The 21,875-nt window shown below is 37.1% G+C and overlaps 2 protein-coding genes and 1 long non-coding RNA gene across 3 annotated transcripts; all 3 read left to right on the plus strand.

Moving 5' to 3' along the window:
• The first annotated feature begins 2,105 nt into the window (after positions 1-2,105).
• On the plus strand, positions 2,106-4,724 carry LOC115918759 (lysoplasmalogenase-like protein TMEM86A). Its single transcript, XM_030989563.1, has 2 exons — positions 2,106-2,606; positions 3,017-4,724. Exons 1-2 carry the CDS (start codon positions 2,574-2,576, stop codon positions 3,710-3,712), a joined length of 729 nt encoding a protein of 242 aa, XP_030845423.1. The 5' UTR covers positions 2,106-2,573; the 3' UTR covers positions 3,713-4,724.
• Positions 4,725-12,099: 7,375 nt separating this feature from the next.
• Positions 12,100-14,833, plus strand: LOC115925526. Its single transcript, XR_004064764.1, has 2 exons — positions 12,100-12,370; positions 14,545-14,833. It is a non-coding gene; the product is annotated as an uncharacterized LOC115925526 (long non-coding RNA).
• Positions 14,834-15,353: 520 nt separating this feature from the next.
• On the plus strand, positions 15,354-19,960 carry LOC754080. The gene is made up of 4 exons (XM_030989564.1): positions 15,354-15,468; positions 16,266-16,334; positions 16,952-17,047; positions 17,849-19,960. The coding sequence occupies exons 2-4, from the start codon at positions 16,276-16,278 to the stop codon at positions 18,111-18,113; spliced, it is 420 nt and encodes a 139-aa protein (XP_030845424.1). The 5' UTR covers positions 15,354-15,468; positions 16,266-16,275; the 3' UTR covers positions 18,114-19,960.
• The last annotated feature ends 1,915 nt before the right edge of the window (positions 19,961-21,875 follow it).

Consider the following 21,875-nt stretch of genomic DNA (forward strand, 5'->3'; position numbering starts at 1 on the left):
AGAGCGCTGCAGACTAGTCTTTCTTTGACGACATAATTGTTGCAGCAGATCTTGTCGGTTTTTCTTTGTTCGCTGATGCCCTTATATGTGTTGCTTTCTAAAAAAGGAAAATTAACTCATAACATGGGTGGATATTTCTTTACATAGATGTTGGAAATATTTTGAATTGAAGAATTGGATATCGATAGAAATGTTTGTGTTTAACCTGTTGACTCCTGAATTGTTTAATTCCCATAGGCTTAATACAGGAGCCACTCGGTAGCAGGAGTCGATGGGTTAAGAAGCAATGAGTTATATATGCTACTCATAGACTGATGCATATTATCTCCCTCTTTGTCTTCTTTCAAGATCATGGAATGCTGAAAAAATATAATTTTAAACTAGCATAATTATGTTATTTTATGTATTCCCTAATGAATTGTACATACTTTTCAGTTTATGCTGTAAACAGCTTGCAAATAAGTACTGGTAATGCGATTATCAATCATTGTAATCTTAGTTTTTGGATCATATGATGCTTTATTGTTGTGAAACAACAGAGGAACTGTAATATTTAGTTTTGCCTGAATTATTAAGACATTGTAAGAATTTAGTCATCTCATATGTTTTGTATATGCATCAAAATATAGAACAGTCTTCATAAGATGATTTGCATTTCTATGTCAGATTTATGTAGTGTAGAGATGTTGATGCGAAGGAGTAAAAGAGATTTGTGTGGATTAGAAAGGAGAGAGAGCAATTGATGTGGGAGGCTGGGAGAATGTGAAAGTGAGAGAGAAAGAGCATGGAGGGGGGGGGGGGGTAGGGACGTAAGAACCAACAAAAAAGAGGGAGGCAGGGGGAGGGGATGAACAAAAGGTGAAAGACAGAAGAAGAAAAACAAACCATAGGAGAGAGAGGGGAGGGGTGGGGTAGAAAGAGAGGAAACTAGGGGGAGCTAGATCAGAAAACTAGGGTGAGAGAGTAAGAGTAAAATAGAAAGAGGTGAGGGGGAGGGACGGATCGAGAGAAAGAGAGGGGGTTTTTTTTGGGGGGGGGCAGTAAAGGGTTGTTGGCTATTAATAAACTTTGTAATTACATTTATTTTTATTAAACTTTTTAAATATTCGGCACCAAAAAAAAAAAAAGGTGCTCTTACCACCCTCCCCCAACCTCCCCCCCCCCCCCCCCCCCCCCCCTCTCCCCCGTTTATTCAGCGGCTGGCTGAGTCGTTGCGATTTTTGGGGACCAACAACATTATGTCCTCTTAACCCACCCCCCTCCCCCGGAAGAAATTCCTGGATCCGCCCCTGAGTTACTTAGTTCATGTTTTTGTTAAAGTTGACTTTCATGGACCACGTAGGCCTATTGTCGACCCCATCTTTATCTGTTTATGTAATATTTATGGTGTATTCTTGTTTGTCTTTTGATTGTTTTGTATTTTTATCAGACTGTGGAAATAAACTTGAATTGAATTGAATAGATACTTCACAAATTAAGTAAATATTGAAATCCTTTTATTTCCAAAATAGAATTGTTATCTCGAATAGGATGACACAACTCTTGATAAAAGTATAATGACTCATTTTGAGCATACTTGTTAATTGACACGAATAATCTAATGTACATAAGTAAACCAATAATTCCTGCTTATCTGTGCAAAGTATTTAAAGTTAGTTATTTGCTAATAACCAACATTACGGAAGTCTAGATAAAAAAGATGTTTGATGAACACCCCGGCCTCATCGTCCGTCCGGCGACTAGCGAAGGTCGAAATACTTCGCAAATCAATTTTAAGCGATGACGCACTTTTTATTGTTTTTCTTTCCTTTTCTCCAGGAAAATAATCAAAATATTCATACACTGAATGATGCTATTATCAAAATAGGAAACGCATTTAAATCTGTTTATAATGTAAATGTGCGTTCATTTATCTTAGATATAGACTTAACGACATTTTTTCTAAAATTATTGTGTATGACATAAGAATTAGTAACATTGTGAAGGGAAAAAATAAATTGCTTAGTCTGGTAGCAACTCTAAATGTCAACAAACTTTTCTCGGTCACCTGAACAGTAGTCACGTGCCTAACCGTGCGAACGTCATGTTGTTCGGAGAAAAACGTAAACATTGCATTTTTTACACAATTGTACTGCGCGCGCGGCACAAAAGAGAATTCGATTGTTCGCACGAAAAGGAAACAAAGGATAAAAATTGCGAAAGTGTTATCCACGTTATACGTTACCGGCTTGATTTGCATACTACGTCATTGTAAACAGTGGTAGATCGACAGGATCGCGAGCAGAAAAAGAAACGGAAAGATTCTATCAATATCATTATTGAACAAACTACAAAGTGTTCATAGATCTACGCGACATGTTTCGAAATTGTTTTTGCTCAACCTAAACTTCAAGTTCAGTACCCGATTTTTGTACGGTGCGGTACACTTAGGCTTCCGATACCGCTCGCGCTCGCCGGATATTGTACCGGCGTAATTCGTTGTGACTGTGTGTGGCCGCCCGTTAATCTGCTTTACAATTTTAAGATTATTTGGATTCTGAATTGGAATTGGGAACCATCATCATCAGATCACCATGCACGTGGTCAGAATGTTCAAGGTTGATGTTGTAAGTATTTGCCACAAAATGCAATTCTATAAGACTGTCTAGAGTCTAGTCCAGATCTAGTCTAGATCTAGACTCTAGTTTAGTTAGTGACGATACTCAGCTCAGCAGGAGAAGTTTTTTATTATTATTTTTCCAGTTTTTATTTCAACATGTTCAACCATGCCATGTTTATCTTTTAAAATTTTAATTGGAGATTTGAGGCTCTAGATCTATCATGATCTATATACCTGTAGATCTAGAGTCTAAAAGAGATTTTGAGACAAATGCAAATGGGAAGAGGGATAGAATGTTAGCTAGCATGAAATAGCAATGTGATATTTCATATAGACCCCTAACTTGTTAGACTAATGAATGAAGTCAGTGACAAAATTTGAAATCATTTTCTTATTCTTTTTATTAACTCCCTGCAGGCCAAAGCAGTTTGTCCGAGACTCCTTCCCTTCATCAATGGGACGATTCTTTACTTTCTGCTACGACCAGAGGCCTCACTGTGGGCTGTTGCCTGCAAGTGCCTTCCCATCGTCTGTCTGTGCGGCTTCGTCATCCATGAGATCTATCTCTTCTGCAAGCAAGGTTTGTCCGTCTTTCCTCGCTACCATCTAGCTATTCTCACCGGCCTCGTCTTATCCTGTATCGGTGATGGCTGCCTCGTTTACGTCAACCAATACTTCATCGAAGGACTCCTCTTCTTCGCGCTCGCTCACATCATGTACATCTACGCTTTTGGCGCGAACCCCTTCAAACCGTCCCTCCTCATCCCCCTGATGCTCGTGGGCGGTGTCGTCTACGGGTTCATGTACCCGGGTTTCGCCGCTTACGAACTTACATTCCTTGGCGCCTTGTACATCATCCTGATCATTATGATGGCGTGGAGGGCGCTAGCCAGGGTCCAGTTCGGGGAGAACCTCTGGACGTGGACAAAGGTCGCCGCTGGTGTCGGCGCCATCCTCTTCTGCATCTCTGACGTTGTCTTAGCAACCAATATGTTCCGCAGCGCCATCCCATCATCTCAGTCCATCGTCATGACGACGTACTACACAGCTCAGCTTGGCATAGCATTGTCTGTTGTGAGCCACGGACATAGCATTGAGAAGAAAGAGAAATGAGTTGGTCTCCGAGACACTGCAGTTTATTGTTATGTTAGAATATACATTGATCAAGCATAGCTATTTTTAGATTATAACAAAAATATTGCTGCATTGGAAGTCTGCTGTGTAGTGCAATATACCTGCAAGTAGATCATATCAAGCATTTTCTTTACATTGGAAAAACATGTGAAGAAAACAAATGAAATTGGGTATATCTCTATTTTAAAAAGGTCGAATGAGATTTAGATGTTATAAATCAAATTTTGTTGAATACTGCTTTGCCAAATTTTATAACACTTTCTAAATGGATAGAAATTGGAAAAAGACACTATTGTTTCAAAGATGTGGAATTATTATATGTTTACTTCCTTGTACAAGGAACTTATAAAATCAACAATTACCCATGAAAATACCCTGGGTATATGTTTTTATTTTTAGGAAAAGTGATGTAATTGCAATGACAAACTAAAAATATGCTGAACCAACACTTACATGTAATTACCATTGGTGCTTGTGCCGATGTCTCCTTAAAATTTACGCAATGCAACCAGCTTTGTGCAGAAATTAACTAATGAATTGTCCTAATTTGATAATTTATCGTTGTACACAGTACCAACATATTTATAAGATAACTTCGTTTTCAGAATACCTCTGGCTTTTACATACGATCTACATGCAGGGATGTTGAGAACTGCTGGAAATCTCCAAGCTGATTTTCAGTAGTGTACAGTATATATCAAGTCATACAGTACCTGTGTATTAAGGCCACTCAAGGGAAACAGAAAAAGTGGCCTCTGTAGACAGGTTTGAATGTACACTTTATACATGTACATAAATGACAAGATGTTCTTTGCACTGAAATCATTGCTATCTAAGGCCTAAAAAAAAAAATGTTGTATTGCCCTTTGCGGCCGATCCCAAAATCTTGAAATTTAAGGTCGGCTTATTAAAAAAAAAAAAAATTACAGTTTTTTAGAGACAAAAATGTCATACAAGTAACTGAGAAATATTAGCCCAAAAAGGGAGTAAACAAAAAAAGAGAGAAAAAAAAAGATTTCCGACCCACCCACCCATGTTTTGGCACCTAAAGAGTAATACAACATCTACGCACCACAGCAATTTTATATCAAGTTGAACATCTATTATAAAATGAGCAATATCTAGCACAGTTAACAAGTAAATTATTCATACCCTTTGTAAATTTGATATTTTTTTCCCCGCAAATCAAGAATGAAAGGTGGACTGGTTGTCTAGGGTTTTTGTGGAATACTTAAAGATTTAAGCTTTCATGTACACTGTATATCACTCTCTAAAGAAAGATAAACCGGCCAAAGTTATTCTCCACGTACATGTGTACTTAACAAAAATACCAAACTTTGTAAGGGTATGAGTGATATAGTTGTTAAGTATAGTTTGTTAGGGCGTGTTACTTTGATAAGCAATTCTACATGTAAGGGTAAGGCTTGTGTACTTTTGCATCCATTTTTTTCTCGAGATACAAACAGTATTATGTGAATGTCCTAGGGTTTGCTAGAGGCTTTGACTGTTAAATACCTCGGAAATAATCTCAAGGTTTTGGAGGGGGCCCGATGGATCAGCGGTAGAACAATGGTTTTGTACCCGGGAGCTCCCAGGTTTGAAACTACAGTGCCCTTTCGTAAGGCATTAGGACCCCACTGGAAATAAGCTCTCAAGCTTTTGTGGGTTCTCCTTTTCAAGCTGACTTAATTTTAACCTGTTATTATTGATTATTGTATGTTGGAAGCTTGGCGGGGAAAAAAAAAATCAATCAATCAATCCTCATTACCAAGTCCATTGGAGAACTGTCCTTCTTCGGCTGCATACTTACAAGCATATTACACACTTTTTTAGCAGTCAGGTAAATCAATCAACAGTAATGATATCAAGATGTGAATTGTTCACCAATTTGCATTGTGAATTGATGTGCACGCACAAGTACACATACTGTACACACACACACATGTTTACTTACATTCAAACTGGGGACCTTATTTCTTTGTGCTGACTGTATTTGAATGCTTAGCCTCATTTTAACACATTGCTTTTCAAACTTGCCAATATCTTGCTTGCCCTCTATATATATGTAAGTGGGTTGGCATTTTTCTAGCTATCTAATGACAATGTACATAAGATAAGCCTACATGTAGGTAGTTATCAATGCTCCATCATTATTGATCTTAACAAAGCATTTTCTATGTCTATTTCTGGTATATTTGATATTGTGCAGAGATGGTAATTGTGGATATTTAGCTTACTGTAAATGTATTATTTTATTTGTTGATTAAAAAGCTAATACCATTCACCGTCAGAGACTGTTGAAGTGCATGTCTAGTAGAGGTGTTGTAGTTGAGTGGTTTAGTCACTTGACTTGGAATACAAAGGTCATGGGTTCGAGCCCCGGCACGGCACTTATGTCCTTGAGCAAGGCATGATGGAAAGTCTATATTTGCACCTTACAAAAATGATAATAAAGAAAGTTATTTAATCTACTGTAGGAAGAGAAAAATAAATCATCATAGTGGTTATTCACTCGGTTTTGCTATCGATCAGTTCGTCCCTGACAGGGAACGTTCATTTTCTGAAGGTAATCAGAAGGTTATGCACTCGGTTTTGCTATCTGTTTGTCCCTGGCAGGGAAGGTTCATTTTCTGAAGGTCATCAGAAGGTTATTCACTTGGTTTGCTATTGGTTTATCCCTGGCAGGGAAGGTATCATTTTCTGAAGGTCATCATAGTGTTTATTCACTCGGTTTGCTATCTGGTTTTCTCTGGCAGGGAAGTTCATTTTCTGAAGGTCATCAGTAGGTTATTCACTCGGTTTGCTATCGGTTTGTCCCTGGCAGGGAAGGTTCATTTCTGAAAGTCATCAGAAAGTCATCAGAAGGTCATTCATTGACAAAGAGGAGTTAAAGCATGGAATAGTAATATCAATTAATATGAAAATCATTCCAAAGTGAAGGGTGAGGGTTGGATTTGGGAGTGGATAAGCGTAACTTCCTGATAAGAGTACCAGTATATTTTTATACAGGTAGTAGCAGCTCAGTAAAGTATATATTTATACAGTTGATTTGATCATTATCAAATTGATTTTATCTTTATCATTAAAAGTATATATTGAATAATTATACCTTCAATTGGTGAATGATTTAGCTCTGGAATGCTTTAAAGAGCACTAACTGAATGAAGGCAGAAACAAAATGTAACCAGTCTACAGCAAGCAAGGCTACCAAGAGAGCCATTCTCTTTCTGGATACGCCACTGAAAAAAATTATAGCAGCGCTATTATTTATTGCTCGGTCAAGTTCCATATAGCCAAGTCACCCATTGTTGCTTAGGGAATTTAATAGTTTTAATTGGCAATTTTATTTATTTTTATTGGGATACGTTAATTTTGTGTGGAATTGGGGCCATTGTTGCTTAGGGAATTTATAAACATTATTTAGCAATTTTATCTTTATTAGGGAAGGGTAATAAGTTTATGATTTGTTTTGTGTGGAATTGGGGCGCTTAGAGACAAAGTTAATGATTTGTGAGCGGGTATAAAGCGTAACTTCCTGGTAAGATGGAGAAAACATTGATTTAAGTTATCCTCACTACAATAGACCACTAAAAGGGAAAATTGGAGGAGTTTGGTCATGTATACTTCAACTCAGTTTAAGATCTGAATTTCCTTTGTGAATACTGATAAATAATTATCATTTTTGAATATATACATGAAGACAGCAAATTATGAAATTTAAGGAAATAAAACAAACCATAACCAAACCAAATGAAAATCAATATTGTGTATGTTTATCTTTTGTCTTCAACAAAATATATCATTTTGTATCCTATTTATGTTGTTTGTAAACTATGTTTTAGCCTTTATTTTACATGTGAGCGAAACCAAATAGCCATGTTGAACGTACACATAGGTCAAATAAATATATTAAATAAATTCAATTATTTACTCGATTTTATTTCACATAGGTTACTGAGTATATTGTAGAATAATGAATATGATTAATATCCAGAGTGTAAATTTTGAATTACATTGTTTAATGTTTGAGCCAAGCTGTTGCAGTGCTATCAAAATTGATATAAAATTGATATAATCTTAAATAATATATTCAAATCTTTATTGTAATGTAGTTTGCCTCAACCAATCATTTAATATTACTCTTTCATTCCGCACAAGTATCAAAAAAGGCAAAAGGAAAAAAAACTTGAATATACCCAAGGTCAGAATAACCAAAGGAAACTTTTCAGTTTCATATGTAGGCAGTTCTTTATGGAATGATTTTCCACTTTACAAAGACATCCAGATCTTGCTTCAAGAAAGCACTGATAGAGTACCTTTTGAATAAAATGTACTTATAAAATTCTAGGTATTTTTATATTTGACTTTTCATCCATTTATACAATTGTATTATAGTTGTGTTTTTAATTAGCTTTACTACATGAAACATTTCAAATTTGTTTGTTCTAAATGTTCCGGTATGTACCCAAGCAGTGTTTTTCATGTTCGAAGGTACCAGGCTCGTTTAGCATTCATGCTATTTTCTGGTTCCTGTTTATACCTATTGTTAAGCGTTCATTATTGGATAATACATTCCAAGTTCAGTTAAGTTTGTTATGTATCCATGGCACAAAACAACGTTGACTTGCCCCGTTACATAATACATAGAAATGTATTACCTAATTAAACCGGAAAATAATAACATAGTATTTGTTCAGGGGTGGACAATGGCGGGCACCTTGGGCACACAGGGGCCAAAATAAAGTCCTGAACCCTCAAATTTTGGAGTCTTTACAGAAGAACTCATGTACACAGACTGTAAATGGTTCAAGTCGGACCCCCTATAGGAAATAAGTTAGTGTGAAGCCCTGCTTTGGGGGCATTTTTGTAGAGTGCCAAAAAAAAGGTGTTGAAGTCTTCCACTTGGTATGATCTTCGTGTATTGGATATATGTTTACATTGCATATATGTTTGTACATGTATGTTTGCTTTTGTTATGTAATATGTATCAGTATTACTTTTGCTTTCAACTCGGGTAGAATTAATGTAGAAATTCCAATGACTGCACAAAAATACATTTATATGTATGAGATTTTATCTCCTGGCATTCAATGAAATTACTGGTAGTAGAAGTTTCTTATTGATTAATAGACTTGTCTTAAAGTGTAACCTTGGCCCTGTTTCAGGAATATCTGTTTTAAATTATGCTTGTACACTGTATATCCATATTAATAGTGGGTTCTTGTATAGCACTCATGTCTGTCAGACTTAACACTACTGGCGCTCAACAGTTATTATCCCGGCTTTGGCATGGATGCCATTATGGCGTTCTAGCATTTCAAGGAATTAATTTCTGCCAGGTACCCTTTTACCACCACATGGGTGGATTGTGGCAAATGTCTTGCCAAAAGACGTTATAGGACTTTAATCACAAACCATGTGATCAACAGTCTGATGCCTTATCCACAAGATCACTACACCTCCACAAATCATTATAAACATACGTCCCTACCTCCCCCAACAATTATTGTACTTAATATCCTTAGAATTACATGTATATACTTTTAAAATCATTTTTGAAGAATATATTTTGAAGTTCAATTGTACATCTTTCGATTTTATTTCTACTCGTGTGTTTATGTTTGGGATGAAGTTCTATTCAACCACTTGACACATAATGAATTTTCTCATAAAGGGTGTAATACAACCTGTACAATTATTTTTGCATGACGTGCTGGGCGATGTCAATGCTCAATTCTAACAGTCTATTTATGTGGTCAATTTTTTAAAATTTTGCCCCAAATATGTGGATGAATCACTTACTGTTTTTAGGTTTTTTTCAAATATTTTTGTTTACATGGGTATTCCATGTATTTATACCTATGTAATGAGTCGTTTATTCACTTATGGGCAATATGGTATTTTAACAAACTATGTTATAATGAAACGTACACATTATTATACAGTATATTACATCTCATTGTTTACTATATTATTTTGAAAGCCATACACGTAGTGTCTCGTATATGTACATGTATATATATATTTTACGTGTCCTTCTTTTGGGCATATAGCCAGCATTGATTGAATAAATACAGAGTGCTTATATCACTATGAAAACGTCTTTCATTGGTCTTAAATTGTGCTTGTTATTGTCTTACCGCAGGAGATTTAAAGAGAAGGTTGAGTTCTGGGGAGAAGTGAAACAAAAATGTGTGAGCGTTATCATTGTTATCATGCAAGGGTGGAAGAGCATCCGAAAACAAATGTCCCTGAAAAAAAAAATGAGGCCCGATTTTCATGCCAGATGTTTGTGTAGTTCCAGTGGCGGAATCAGGGTGTAGGGCACAGGGGGCACGTGCCCCCTCCCCGGGAAAAAAGGGGGAAAGAAAAGGGAAGAGAGAAAGAAGAAAAAAAGAGGGAGAGAAAAGGTGAGAGGAGAAAAGGAGGGAAAAGGGGAAGTGAGAGGAGAGAAAAGGCGGAAAAGGAAGCAATGGGCAATGACGGAGGAGAGAAAATTGGGGGGGGGGGGGGGGGGGAAGGAGAATAATAAGAAGGGAAAAGAAAGAAAGGGGGATGATATTATAGGAAGGCGTTTTTTTTTTACCGTGAAAGGGGCGGAGCATGCCATTTTGCAGTGTGCTTGAAATGGGGTCCCTCTTGCCAGTAGCCCCCCGTGTAGCCCCCCCCCCCCCCCCCCCCCCCAAAAAAAAAGCACAAGAAGAACAAAATAAAAAGAGATGGAAAAGAGGGGGAAAGAGAATTTTTGTGAGTTAAAGGAGAAAGAAAAAAAAATGAAAGAGAATTAAACAACGATAGAAGAGAGGTGCGAGAGCGTGAGGAGTTGCATTTCTTTTAAAAGAATAATGGGATAACAACCAGGGGCGTCGCTAAAGGATATTGATGGGTAAAATTGCGCTGCTGTCGGGAAAAGGGGGAGGGGGAAAATGGGCGAGAAAGGGAAAGAAAATTTAAAAAGAAAAGGAGAAAAGGAGAAAAGAAGAGAAAAAGGAAACAAAAGAAACGGGGGTGAAAGAGAGGAGAGAGAGAGAGAGAGAGAGAGAGAGGGTAGTCTGCAAGCACAAACCCTGGTCAGTCGTAAACGTGAGTCTGCACTATAAGACTACCATAGGCCATTTCCTATAACTGCTCCTGACCTATATTGACACAACCAGTAGGTAGCTGGGCTTCTCTCAAGGCACAATGATATTTTGATACAGTGTCAAATTAGGGTCTGTGCTTGCAGACGAGAGAGGGTGCCGGGTCCACAGTGTCGGTATTCTTGCTTGATCCTCGTGTGCTATATCAATGTAGAAGTTTGAAGTAGATGAGATGTATTATGTCTGTCGGCGGCAAGTTTTTTTTTCCCTATATGAACTGTGACTTTTTAGCGGACAAAGAAACATTTTTTTATAATTCAGACAATGATTATAAAGAGTGGGTACAACGAATCGTCTTTTCTTATTCTTATAATTTAATGCAACGTCAAAGCTTCCGAGCTTCGCACGGGTGGGAAGGGGGGGGGGCTGAATTCAGACAAGGATTAGGAGTCGAAAACAGTACAACGAATTGTCTTCTTTCTCATATGATTTAATGAAACGTCAAAGCTTCCGTGTTTATGTCGCTTCTAATGGCCATCTTGAAGGTTCTAAATCGTTAAAAGTTAAAAGTTATACCTATTAAGACTATACACACAAAAGAGAGAAACCGAAAATGTAAAAAGAACTACAACAAATTTGGCGAATCCCTACCCCCAAAAATAATAAGTAGAAAATTAAAACAAAGAAAACTGACTGAGCGTGTCATTCACCTTCAAAGGCCATTATCTCCCAGAAAGAAATTTCCTTCAATAACATCATCGAACCATCAAGGGACAGGGCCCAGAAGGCTCATCATTCACAGGCCAAAATCTTCCAGCCAGGAATTACCGTCACTAAGACAAATACAAAAATCAGGGGAGGGGGAATTAACCCCCCCCCCCTCCCCCCCCCCCCCAAAAAAAAAACAAACAAACAAAATACTTTGGACTTGGCGTGCCGTTCACCTGAAGTTTAAGGGACAGTGCCCAGTAGGCAGGGGCGTCGCTAGACCTTTGTCAGAGGGGGGTGTAGAGGCCAACGATTACCGACAAAAGTAGCCACCAATAACCGACAAAATTAAATTTCCAATATCTACAAAGTCAACCCTATAAACCTGGGGCCGAAGGCTAAATTATTTTTCCTATGGACTATCTATAGTACTTGCATATGCGCAAAATGGTCATTTTCCTCGACGACATTAATATACGAATTATTTCCTAAATTTAGTCAGCATCATAGCTATATTTTAATGCAGGCGCGGAGCTAGGATCTTATTTTAGGGAGGGGCGGTAGTGAGCAAGATTTGAGTATTGGTAATTTCCAAAGTGCCCCTCCAAAACAGATTTGGTTTATTTCAGTACCATATGAAAGATCATCGAAAAAAACATGGGAGATGATAATAATTCCAAATCAAATGCTCTAATTGTTGTGCAATTTGCTTTCAAAACATTATATAAAAGTGTTTGACGTCCGGACATCACTTTTGACTTTCGACGGTTTATTTTTTGAATTTACGTGTTTAGCTCCCTCTATGTCATTTAACAACCAGCGTATTTACAACGAGTGTTTGAGTTCGTTGGTCACGTATCAGCACGGCTCGCCGTATGCACGCGCGTCTCGACATTACCAGGGCGCTGACATTTTGCGCACTAAATTTCACATTTCTGTGCGTGGATACGTTCCTTTTCTCTTCTCATCTCATGCATATTCATTCCCCCCTGAACAACTGTCGAATCGATAACCAGGATTTTTGATTGTACCTCTAGGTTCAGTTAATCAAGCTCGTTCCAAAACTATATTATTTGTCCATATTTGTTTTTGCCAAAATATTCTAAATGCGATCTGAAAATGACCTTATTTGTCACTTTACGACACTTAAAATTCAAGGTTTTTTTTTAATTGTCATGGCAATAAAATACAATTTTTTTTAATGATCTCATGTATATATTTTGATTGCTCATCATTTTCTCCTCAAATTGATCATTTGGTTTTACAAGTCTCGTTGGGCAGATTTTAAGCTACGAGTCCTCAAAGATAAGGTAATTTTTTCCAATTTCTCCTAATTTCACACCTTTCACCCGAAATCGTAGTACATTATTGAATATGGAGCAAGATACGAGAATTGATAGTTATCATACAATTTATTATGATATTTCTGATGATTTAATTACCTAGTTTTGCAGATTTATAACGTGAAACAAATACTAAACTGAGTTTGAAAATACAACAAAAGCAGCTGATTTATATATTTAGCGTGTACGCGAACACGTGTAGCCCGCTTCGGTCAGGGTAGTGTAACGCCACCCTACCGTTGTGTGAACAATCCCACATGCAGATAAATGTGTCTTGCGCACATTTGGAAGCATAAACACAAGTTTAAAAAAATATTAAAAATCGCTCGAATTGAATTTTATCATGACATTTTTAGATTATGTTTCTTTAGAATGTTGTTTTTAGATATGCACATGTCACAAGATTTTTTTCTATTAGATTAAAAGAAAATCAAATATTACTTTGGCATGGTCAGGGGAAATTTTTTATCACCTGATGAGTGATGTGTGTTATGTTATTAACTGAAGCTGAGCCAGGTGTAGACCGAAAGCTTCAGTCTCTATAATCGTCGGTTGTTCCACTGAGACTACGTCTGGCTCCACTAGACCTCCGGTTATAGGTCTAGTGGAGCCAGACGTAGTCTCACTCTCAGTGGAACAACCGACGATTATAGAGACTGAAGTTTTCGGTCTACACCTGGCTCAGCTTCAGTTAATAACATAACACACATCACTCATCAGGCGATAAAAAATTTCCCCTGACCATGCTCAAGAAATATTTGATTTTCTTTTAATCTAATAGAAAAAAAATCTTGTGACATGTGCATATCTAAAAACAACATTCTAAAGAAACATAATCTAAAAATGTCATGATAAAATTCAATTCGAGCGATTTTTAATATTTTTTAAAACTTGTGTTTATGCTTCCAAATGTGCGCAAGACACATTTATCTGCATGTGGGATTGTTCACACAACGGTAGGGTGGCGTTACACTACACTGAACGAAGCGGGCTACACGTGTTCGCGTACACGCTAAATATATAAATCAGCTGCTTTTGTTGTATTTTCAAACTCAGTTTAGTATTTGTTTCACGTTATAAATCTGCAAAACTAGGTAAATAAATCATCAGAAATATCATAATAAATTGTATGATAACTATCAATTCTCGTATCTTGCTCCATATTCAATAATGTACTACGATTTCGGGTGAAAGGTGTGAAATTAGGAGAAATTGGAAAAAATTACCTTATCTTTGAGGACTCGTAGCTTAAAATCTGCCCAACGAGACTTGTAAAACCAAATGATCAATTTGAGGAGAAAATGATGAGCAATCAAAATATATACATGAGATCATTAAAAAAAATTGTATTTTATTGCCATGACAATTTAAAAAAAACCTTGAATTTTAAGTGTCGTAAAGTGACAAATAAGGTCATTTTCAGATCGCATTTAGAATATTTTGGCAAAAACAAATATGGACAAATAATATAGTTTTGGAACGAGCTTGATTAACTGAACCTAGAGGTACAATCAAAAATCCTGGTTATCGATTCGACAGTTGTTCAGGGGGGAATGAATATGCATGAGATGAGAAGAGAAAAAGAACGTATTCACGCACAGAAATGTGAAATTTAGTGCGCAAAATGTCAGCGCCCATCTAATACCGGCCGTGCCGATACGTGTGGTACGTACAGTACTAGTAGCTAGCAGGCGGGTATCCGACCGCGCGCTAGTAATACAGTACAGCTGATCAATTCCAATACGCTGCTTTCACGTAAAGTATAACACACACAGCTCAGATCAGATTATCACCGGCGCCGATCGAACGCTAGACAGCTACAGACAAGCTTTGATTGAAATACGATAACGAGATCGAGATTGGAAAAGGAGCTCGAGGTCACGGACGATGGCCGACTCGGACTCAGCTAGTGCTAAGCCTAAGGACAAGGCTAAGGCTACGCTAAATCGGAATAAGACTAAGTAAGACGGTAAGAGGAAGGAGAGAAACAAGCAATGGCAGCTCGACCATCCGGCCCAGAGGAGGCGCGGGAGGCGCGTTTCCGTTTTACACCCTGCCCTAGGCTTTTCTCCAATAAAATTTTACAAACCGACTGGTATTCGGAGTCTAGTCGTCCACATCTTGCCTCGGCGCTCTGCACACCACCAGAACTCTGAAAACGTCACGTAGCGCTAGCTAACTCTCTATACTAGTTGATCTTCCTAGTCGTATCATTTATTTTTATCCATTAATACGCAATACTCTAAGAGCGTGAGGATGCGTGATCAGCTCGCAAAATTTAGCCCAGCGATAACAAAACAATAATATATCGGGAAAACCGTCTTGAACAAGAAGACCCTCGCATCCCCAATTGAAATTGTACATAAGCTTTGGCTTCGCTATTCTTGACGTCGATATAAACAAACTTAGACTTCGGATACAGCATGTTTCGTGTAATTTCTTGACGAAAAGCCTAGGGCAGGGTGTAAAACGGAAACGCGCGCGCGGGAGTGGCTGTGAACAAGGCCAGGGTACGGCGGAGAAACTTCGCGAGCTGCAGGCGGCCTTCTCGTTGCCGAGTCTAGAGGATGCAATAGACCCTATGGCTATGCCAGCTCACTGAGAGGTAAGTTGAAATGATATACGCCCCACTGCATTGGGTAGGCCTACCGTTTTAATTTGATCTAGAGGATCTAGTCTAGAGACTAGATGCATGGAATCGGCAAATTTAAGAAATTACGTTTTGTTATCTCTTGCCTTGGATTTTTAATTCAGATTTCATGAATCATATGATATTGAGATCTATCATCTAGTCTAGCCTAGGTCTACAGTAGACCGAAAGCTTCAGTCTCTATATCGTCGGTTGTTCCACTGAGACTACGTCTGGCTCCACTAGACGTCCGGATGAATTTGGTTCAAATGAAAATATTGGAAGCATATGCGATCCTACAATATTCAGTGAACGTTGTCGCGTTGAAATCGAGTCTAAAGTGATGAAATTGTAAATAATAATCTCTTTATGGGGTATACTATAACTCTCTCTCAAGGTCAATATATTAATTCAGCTATACAACAAGCTACAATTGACCGATTGGCTATTACCTTTTTGAAATTATATATCACAACTACATATTCCGGGATTTTTATGGTAGCACTAGCAGCTACCGTTGTACGACGGTAGGCGCTATTTTAAATTTATCAAAAGGAATTTAATGAGAATGCGTTCATTACGTACATGTTTGCAAGATTGAGCTCTTTTTCGGTTATGACCTATAAAATTGGGACATATCAGCAGGTCAAGATAATGCATCTTATTTGCTCATGTGTATGACATGGGATTTTCAATATTGATTTTGTGGTATGAAAATAATGAAATGCCCTATCATTTATATCAGTTTTTATTTTGTTTTCATAATTCCTTAGGCACACCAGCATGCTCGAGTGTTTCCACAACCATATACTGATGTATGCTTCCAAGCGGTATTCCTTTGAGTAAGTATTTTTAGTATCATTTTGTATGTTTGAAGTAAGATTGTCTGTGGAAAAGTTGAAACATATCATTACAGTAGTTACAATATCATATTTTGAAGCAAATAGCAAAGTTAATGAGAAATTATGAATGACATCTATATAAATGCTGAAATCACTTTTGGATGCATGCAGAGTCTTGAAACAGCAGACTTTGTATCGTACTTGTGTCGGTACCTGATGTTAAGTCAAGTTGGAGTGGTTGTAGCAGGGAAATGTAACTACCTTTAATTAAGAGTCGATAATTTACAACACAAATCCAGAACTGAAGTGAATGGCTCGTATTCACAAAGGAGGTTTGTACAAACCATGGTTTGGCCAAGGTTTACATCTATGGAATGCCATTTGTAAACTGATGGAGAAGGAATGTAAACTCCATACTTGTTAACAATGTTAATTTACAATTTTCGGTATGCGAGCAGCATTCCATAGATGTAAACCATCGTCAAACCATGGTTTGTACAAACCTCCTACAAACCTCCTTTGTGACTACGGGCCAATGAGTCTGAGATTTGTCTAAAGCATTTACTATTCATTCATCATGGTAGTGGTAATACCAATTGTTTGTCTTATCCATCCAGCTACCCAGCAAACCGGGCAAGGAATTTGCTTGCGGTCATCGACTACATGGCACACAAGGACAGGCCCGACCAGATTGATGAACAAGGCAATACAAAGTGAGTGGAAATTAGAAAGAAAGAAAAAAAGGTTTTCTTTTCTTTCTTGTTTTTCCTATTTTTATTTGTACATTTTTTTTTAGATGGACAAGGCAATCCAAAGTGGGTGGAGTAAAAAAAAAAAAACATGATTTTTTGTTTTCCCTGTGTAGTTGGACAGGGCAATCCGAATTGGCAGTTCTTTCCCATGAAATTTATCAATTTTGGGGAAATTATTAAATATCTAATTGTCCTTCCTGGGAACGCCCCTTTTAAATCGCCAAAATATGACGTCATCTAAAGAAGTTGTCCCTGTACACGACGCACATCTAAATTATGTAGATGACGGACTGTAAGCTGATGGTTTGTCAATCATGCTGCTGATTTTGGACCCTAAATGCGGACTTGGATTCAGTGTAATAATATACTTGGTGTGTAATGCAAGGTTCTGGAGTCATCAAAATCATCATAAATTTGGCAGAGTTTTGGTAAAGTAACAATCACTTACACAGAAAGATGTATATGGGACAACACACATGGTGTCGGCCTGTCGGGGCTAGTACTACCCTGATTTCCTTATCTTTCTGTGCTCATTGCTCAGCCAGTATACATTTTCTTCCAAAATTGTTTGGCACATGACATTTATTTGTAATCTTGAACATTCAGTGTAAGTTTCGTTAGATTCTGTGAGAATTCATTTTCTTTTTTTACCAGAACTCAAGTTTATCTTTAAGAGATATGAATCATTTCCAATTGACAAGAATGAGTGTGCATATAATGCAACTTGTTACATTTTGCATGTTCTTTTATTTTATGATACAGATATGTTGCAGTATGGTCAAAGCGTGCCAACAACTACGTGGCCCGGAAGGAGAAGGTCCCCAAGACCTACCCCTACATGTATGTACAAGGACTCATCGGTGCGATACTGGAACGCAGAGAACAGGACCAAGGACCACTGTTCTCGAAGGCTGTTCTGCTCCCTGATGACCCTAGACACACAAGGCCCCGGCTTGCACCATTTCCTCCACCACAAGTTGATGTGATCCTAGCCAGGAGACTAGGCCGATTAGAGAAATCCATGTAATCCTCTGTAGTGAACATTTGGGATTGTCTGACTTGAGAACTGCTTTTTTTCGAGCAGAGACTAAGGGATCCAAATGGCGTCCTTCCGTCCATCCTCCGTGACTGTACACAAATTTGAATGAAGTCTAATGTGAAATCTTACCTGCAAAAATCAATTAGGGTTGCTAACTTTCCAACCCTGCATCTGTTTGTAACCATACTTGATTGGTAGATGCCCATTATTGGCCTCCATGATATTCTGGAGTTGAAGGTCACATAAGTAGGTCAAAGGTCAAATGAGGTTCATTGTTGCATGATTGCATGCAAGACTCTTAATCGCCTCAATTTAATTTGTCCATGTGGCATGTTTTTAGGCTATCTTGAGGATTGGTTGGAACTTAACATTTTGGACTCATTTGGTTGCTAATGATTTTGTGGTCCGGAGGTGAAAGATTGCATGGCTTAGCATTACGAGCATGTATTCTTGATATGTCAGAGACCCTTTGACAAAATACCACCAAACTTGATACTAGAGTGTCCCTGGGGATCATGGGGATGTGGTTATCTATCAGTATAAAAAAAAAGTCACATAACGCATGATATACATGTACCAGAAATAAATTGTTATTGTTGCTAGATTAGCCACCATGCTTGGCACTTGTATATTGTATTACAATAAGAGGTTGGCAAGTTTACAAATGGAAGAAATGTAGGAATATAAAAGACAAATTGTGACATCAGTGTATAAAAGCTCTATGTGATTTATACAATTCATAATTTGTGATAAAATCAGTGCTTGCTCATGTGGAAATGGTGGATATTTCAATTTGTATCTATTTGGCAACCTATATTCCTTGAAGAAGTTACGGTAGTAATTATAAAATTTACAGCCAAGAGGTCAAACCATGAGTCAACAATGTGTTTGGTTTTAGTGACTGTGCATGTAACTGAGGTGACAGTCGATCATGAAAAAGACTATACTTCGGAACCTGTTGAAAATCAACATGGACAGAAGAAAGATTTGTAGAATATCTTATTGTAAATAGTCTTCATTTTTTGTTTAATGCAATCAATGTGACTAAAATAATGCAAGCGAAAAAGAGAAATGATCACAAGACAGCAAAACAGTTGGTTTCATGCATCATTTGAATCAATGAACGTGAATCAGCTCAACGCCAAAGTATTGCGGTTCAAGGTTATACCATCAAGAGATATGCTGCCTGTAACTACTTTGTAGTTTGAAAGGGTGTATTAAGGAATAAGGATACAGTTGGGCAGGCGAGTCTTTCTGTTGGTCTATTGTAAAAAACTGGGTCAAATTTTTTCCAATTTGTACGCAAATTGTAATAAAACTTGGTATACCGATTGACCCGAGGGTGTGCAAGACACATTTGTTGTGTCTGTCTGTTAAGGTACCTCCATGGTAACCAAGCTTTGCATAAAGAATACAATTTTGTTTTAATAATCTTGTGGAGCATATTCTTTCCAAGTTTTAGCAATTTTATAGTTTTGGTATCTTTGATGAGGCATTATAATAACAGTATAAAACTCAATGCATGTGCAGTGTGTAAAATAAGTATGTGAGCAAACTATTGGAAGTAGTTTGATCGATTCATATGAAACTCAGTACACACAACGCAGAATTGTCTTTTGTGTGCGTATAGGACATGACCAGTTTTGAAATGTCTGTGCTATTTTTTTGAAAAACCTTATGTTGGATGTTAATCACTTGAGGTGATATTCATAGTCGAGCATTAGGGAAGATGAAAGACATATATGTACCTAACTATACTTAATTTTGTGCTGAAACTGATATGATTCAGGATTTGAGATCGATATGGAGTATGTATACATGTATACTCGTACACATTAAGGAAAAGAATCACTCAGACAATTTTTAAAGCATTTATATATAAAGTAAGATGTGAAACTTAAAAGATAAAACCAGTTATGGTCATGCGACTGCATTGTGAAAGGATTGTTGTGGAATCGATCAGAAAAGGTTGATCATCTAGCATATAAGTCTTGGTGTGTACTGCAAGGTTCTAGAATCATCGAAATGATAACAAAATTGGCCCAGTCTTGGTAAAGTTACAAGCACTGTACACAGAAAGATGTATATGGGACTACGCACAAGTGCGCGACACATGCGTTATATCTATCAAGTCCAAATAGATATAATAATTTACCAAATATATCAATTAGTAGGCAGTTTCTCGGCAAAATTTGTATGATCACGTACTAGTCAAAACATTGTGTGCGGGCAAGCACTGAATCAAATGACCGGGGTAATAGTATATTTGTCAAGCGCGTAGAAACATTACTGTTATAGATACTTTTCTTTGGTAAACTTATCTACACATTGCCTATAGAGAATGTCAAGTTTTTATGAAAGACACAAGATAAGATGTATATAAATAAGCAGTAACTAATAAGTAACAAGACATGGTGGTATACAAATAAAGTATATTGCTCCTTCTTAATGACGACGGTTAAAGTTGTCATAGCGATAGATGCTAAATAAAAATGTGCCTTTTTTAATACACATGATCTGTTTGTATGCAATGGTTGGAATCAACATCACGTTTAAATATTGCCTTCAGTACAGCAAGTATAATTTGTATTCATCTGAATAATGTTGTGTAAATTTAACTGTTAGTTATGGCAGAATAAAGCTTTCAATGTACACCATAAAAATATGTTATGTATCTTCATTTTAGCATTACTATAATTATATTAAAATCTTATGTCTTTACACATTTACAAGTTATTAGTAGGTCATGCAATACACCGGCACCGTAGAACACAACTTATTTACAAGAAGTTACAATCTCTTTTTTTTTTAACTTTACAATTGCATGCAGTACCAAAATAAGAATACTGAAAAACACTGCATTATGGACAAGTATGAATCAAGTAAGATGTTAAATTAATTCACTACTGTTATTCATTATAGTATACTGATACAACAATTTTTAATATTTGTTTTAATTTATTTCTTTTTATTTCTCCACTTTCCCTTTAGCCATGTACCTTCATGTTGTTATATATGTTAAAGGTGTCGCGCTGGACCTATAACATATGATAAGACAAAAAAATCCACCAGTTATTTCTGATTTCTATCAAATTTTTAGATTTTGTGTTGTTGTTGTTGTTTGGTATTATCGGCGTTTCATTCTTTTTTAGAATATTTACGCCTTTCACTTTATTTCTTTTTTTTTTCTTCTATTTTTGGTACTATTTGTCAATTCATATTCATCTCTTTTTTTGGGATAATATAATCTCAGATCTACTGGTCCATGAAAACCCCTCACCGCAATTGGCACCTTCCTGCCAGACCGGCGCGGTACATTGCGCAATCTTCTCGGCCATCATTGGCCTAGGCAACTCTGGTGCCGGTGAGAGGATTCTGGGGTAGATCTTTGGAGTCTCTTGTTTGGGGTTTACCGTCCTCAATCCGTCTTTACTCTTTCTTACCTTTTCTCTTCTAGTATTTTTCCATTTTGTAAAACCTTATTTTTCTATCAAAGTGGGTATCAACATCTTAGGGCATTTGGTTGTCGTGCGATATGTGCCAAAAAAAAATGTGGATTTAGTAATTCCTTTTTGAATGAAACATGGATTTAGCTTCTTTTGGAATTGAATGGATTTAGCTCCTTTTGGAATGAAACTAATAATGTTGTTTACTTTCTTTTCGAAAGGTTATATTTATGTGTGATTTCACTATTACTATATTTAAAAGGAAAGGTTTGCTGCTAAATTTGAATAAAATTTCAGTGACTTT

The sequence above is a fragment of the Strongylocentrotus purpuratus genome, unplaced genomic scaffold (assembly GCF_000002235.5).
Source record: "Strongylocentrotus purpuratus isolate Spur 01 unplaced genomic scaffold, Spur_5.0 spur5_scaffold_18, whole genome shotgun sequence".
Taxonomy (NCBI): Eukaryota; Metazoa; Echinodermata; class Echinoidea; order Camarodonta; family Strongylocentrotidae; genus Strongylocentrotus; species Strongylocentrotus purpuratus.

Excerpts from the sequence above, each read along its gene's own strand:
- LOC115918759 (XM_030989563.1), top strand. The coding sequence starts at position 2,574 with ATGCACGTGGTCAGAATGTTCAAGGTTGATGTT. Across the intron at positions 2,607-3,016 it reads GAATGTTCAAGGTTGATGTT|GCCAAAGCAGTTTGTCCGAG; the intron begins GTAAGTATTTGC and ends AACTCCCTGCAG.
- LOC754080 (XM_030989564.1), top strand. The coding sequence starts at position 16,276 with ATGCTCGAGTGTTTCCACAACCATATACTGATGTATGCTTCCAAGCGG. Across the intron at positions 16,335-16,951 it reads TCCAAGCGGTATTCCTTTGA|CTACCCAGCAAACCGGGCAA; the intron begins GTAAGTATTTTT and ends TTATCCATCCAG. Across the intron at positions 17,048-17,848 it reads GATGAACAAGGCAATACAAA|ATATGTTGCAGTATGGTCAA; the intron begins GTGAGTGGAAAT and ends TTTATGATACAG.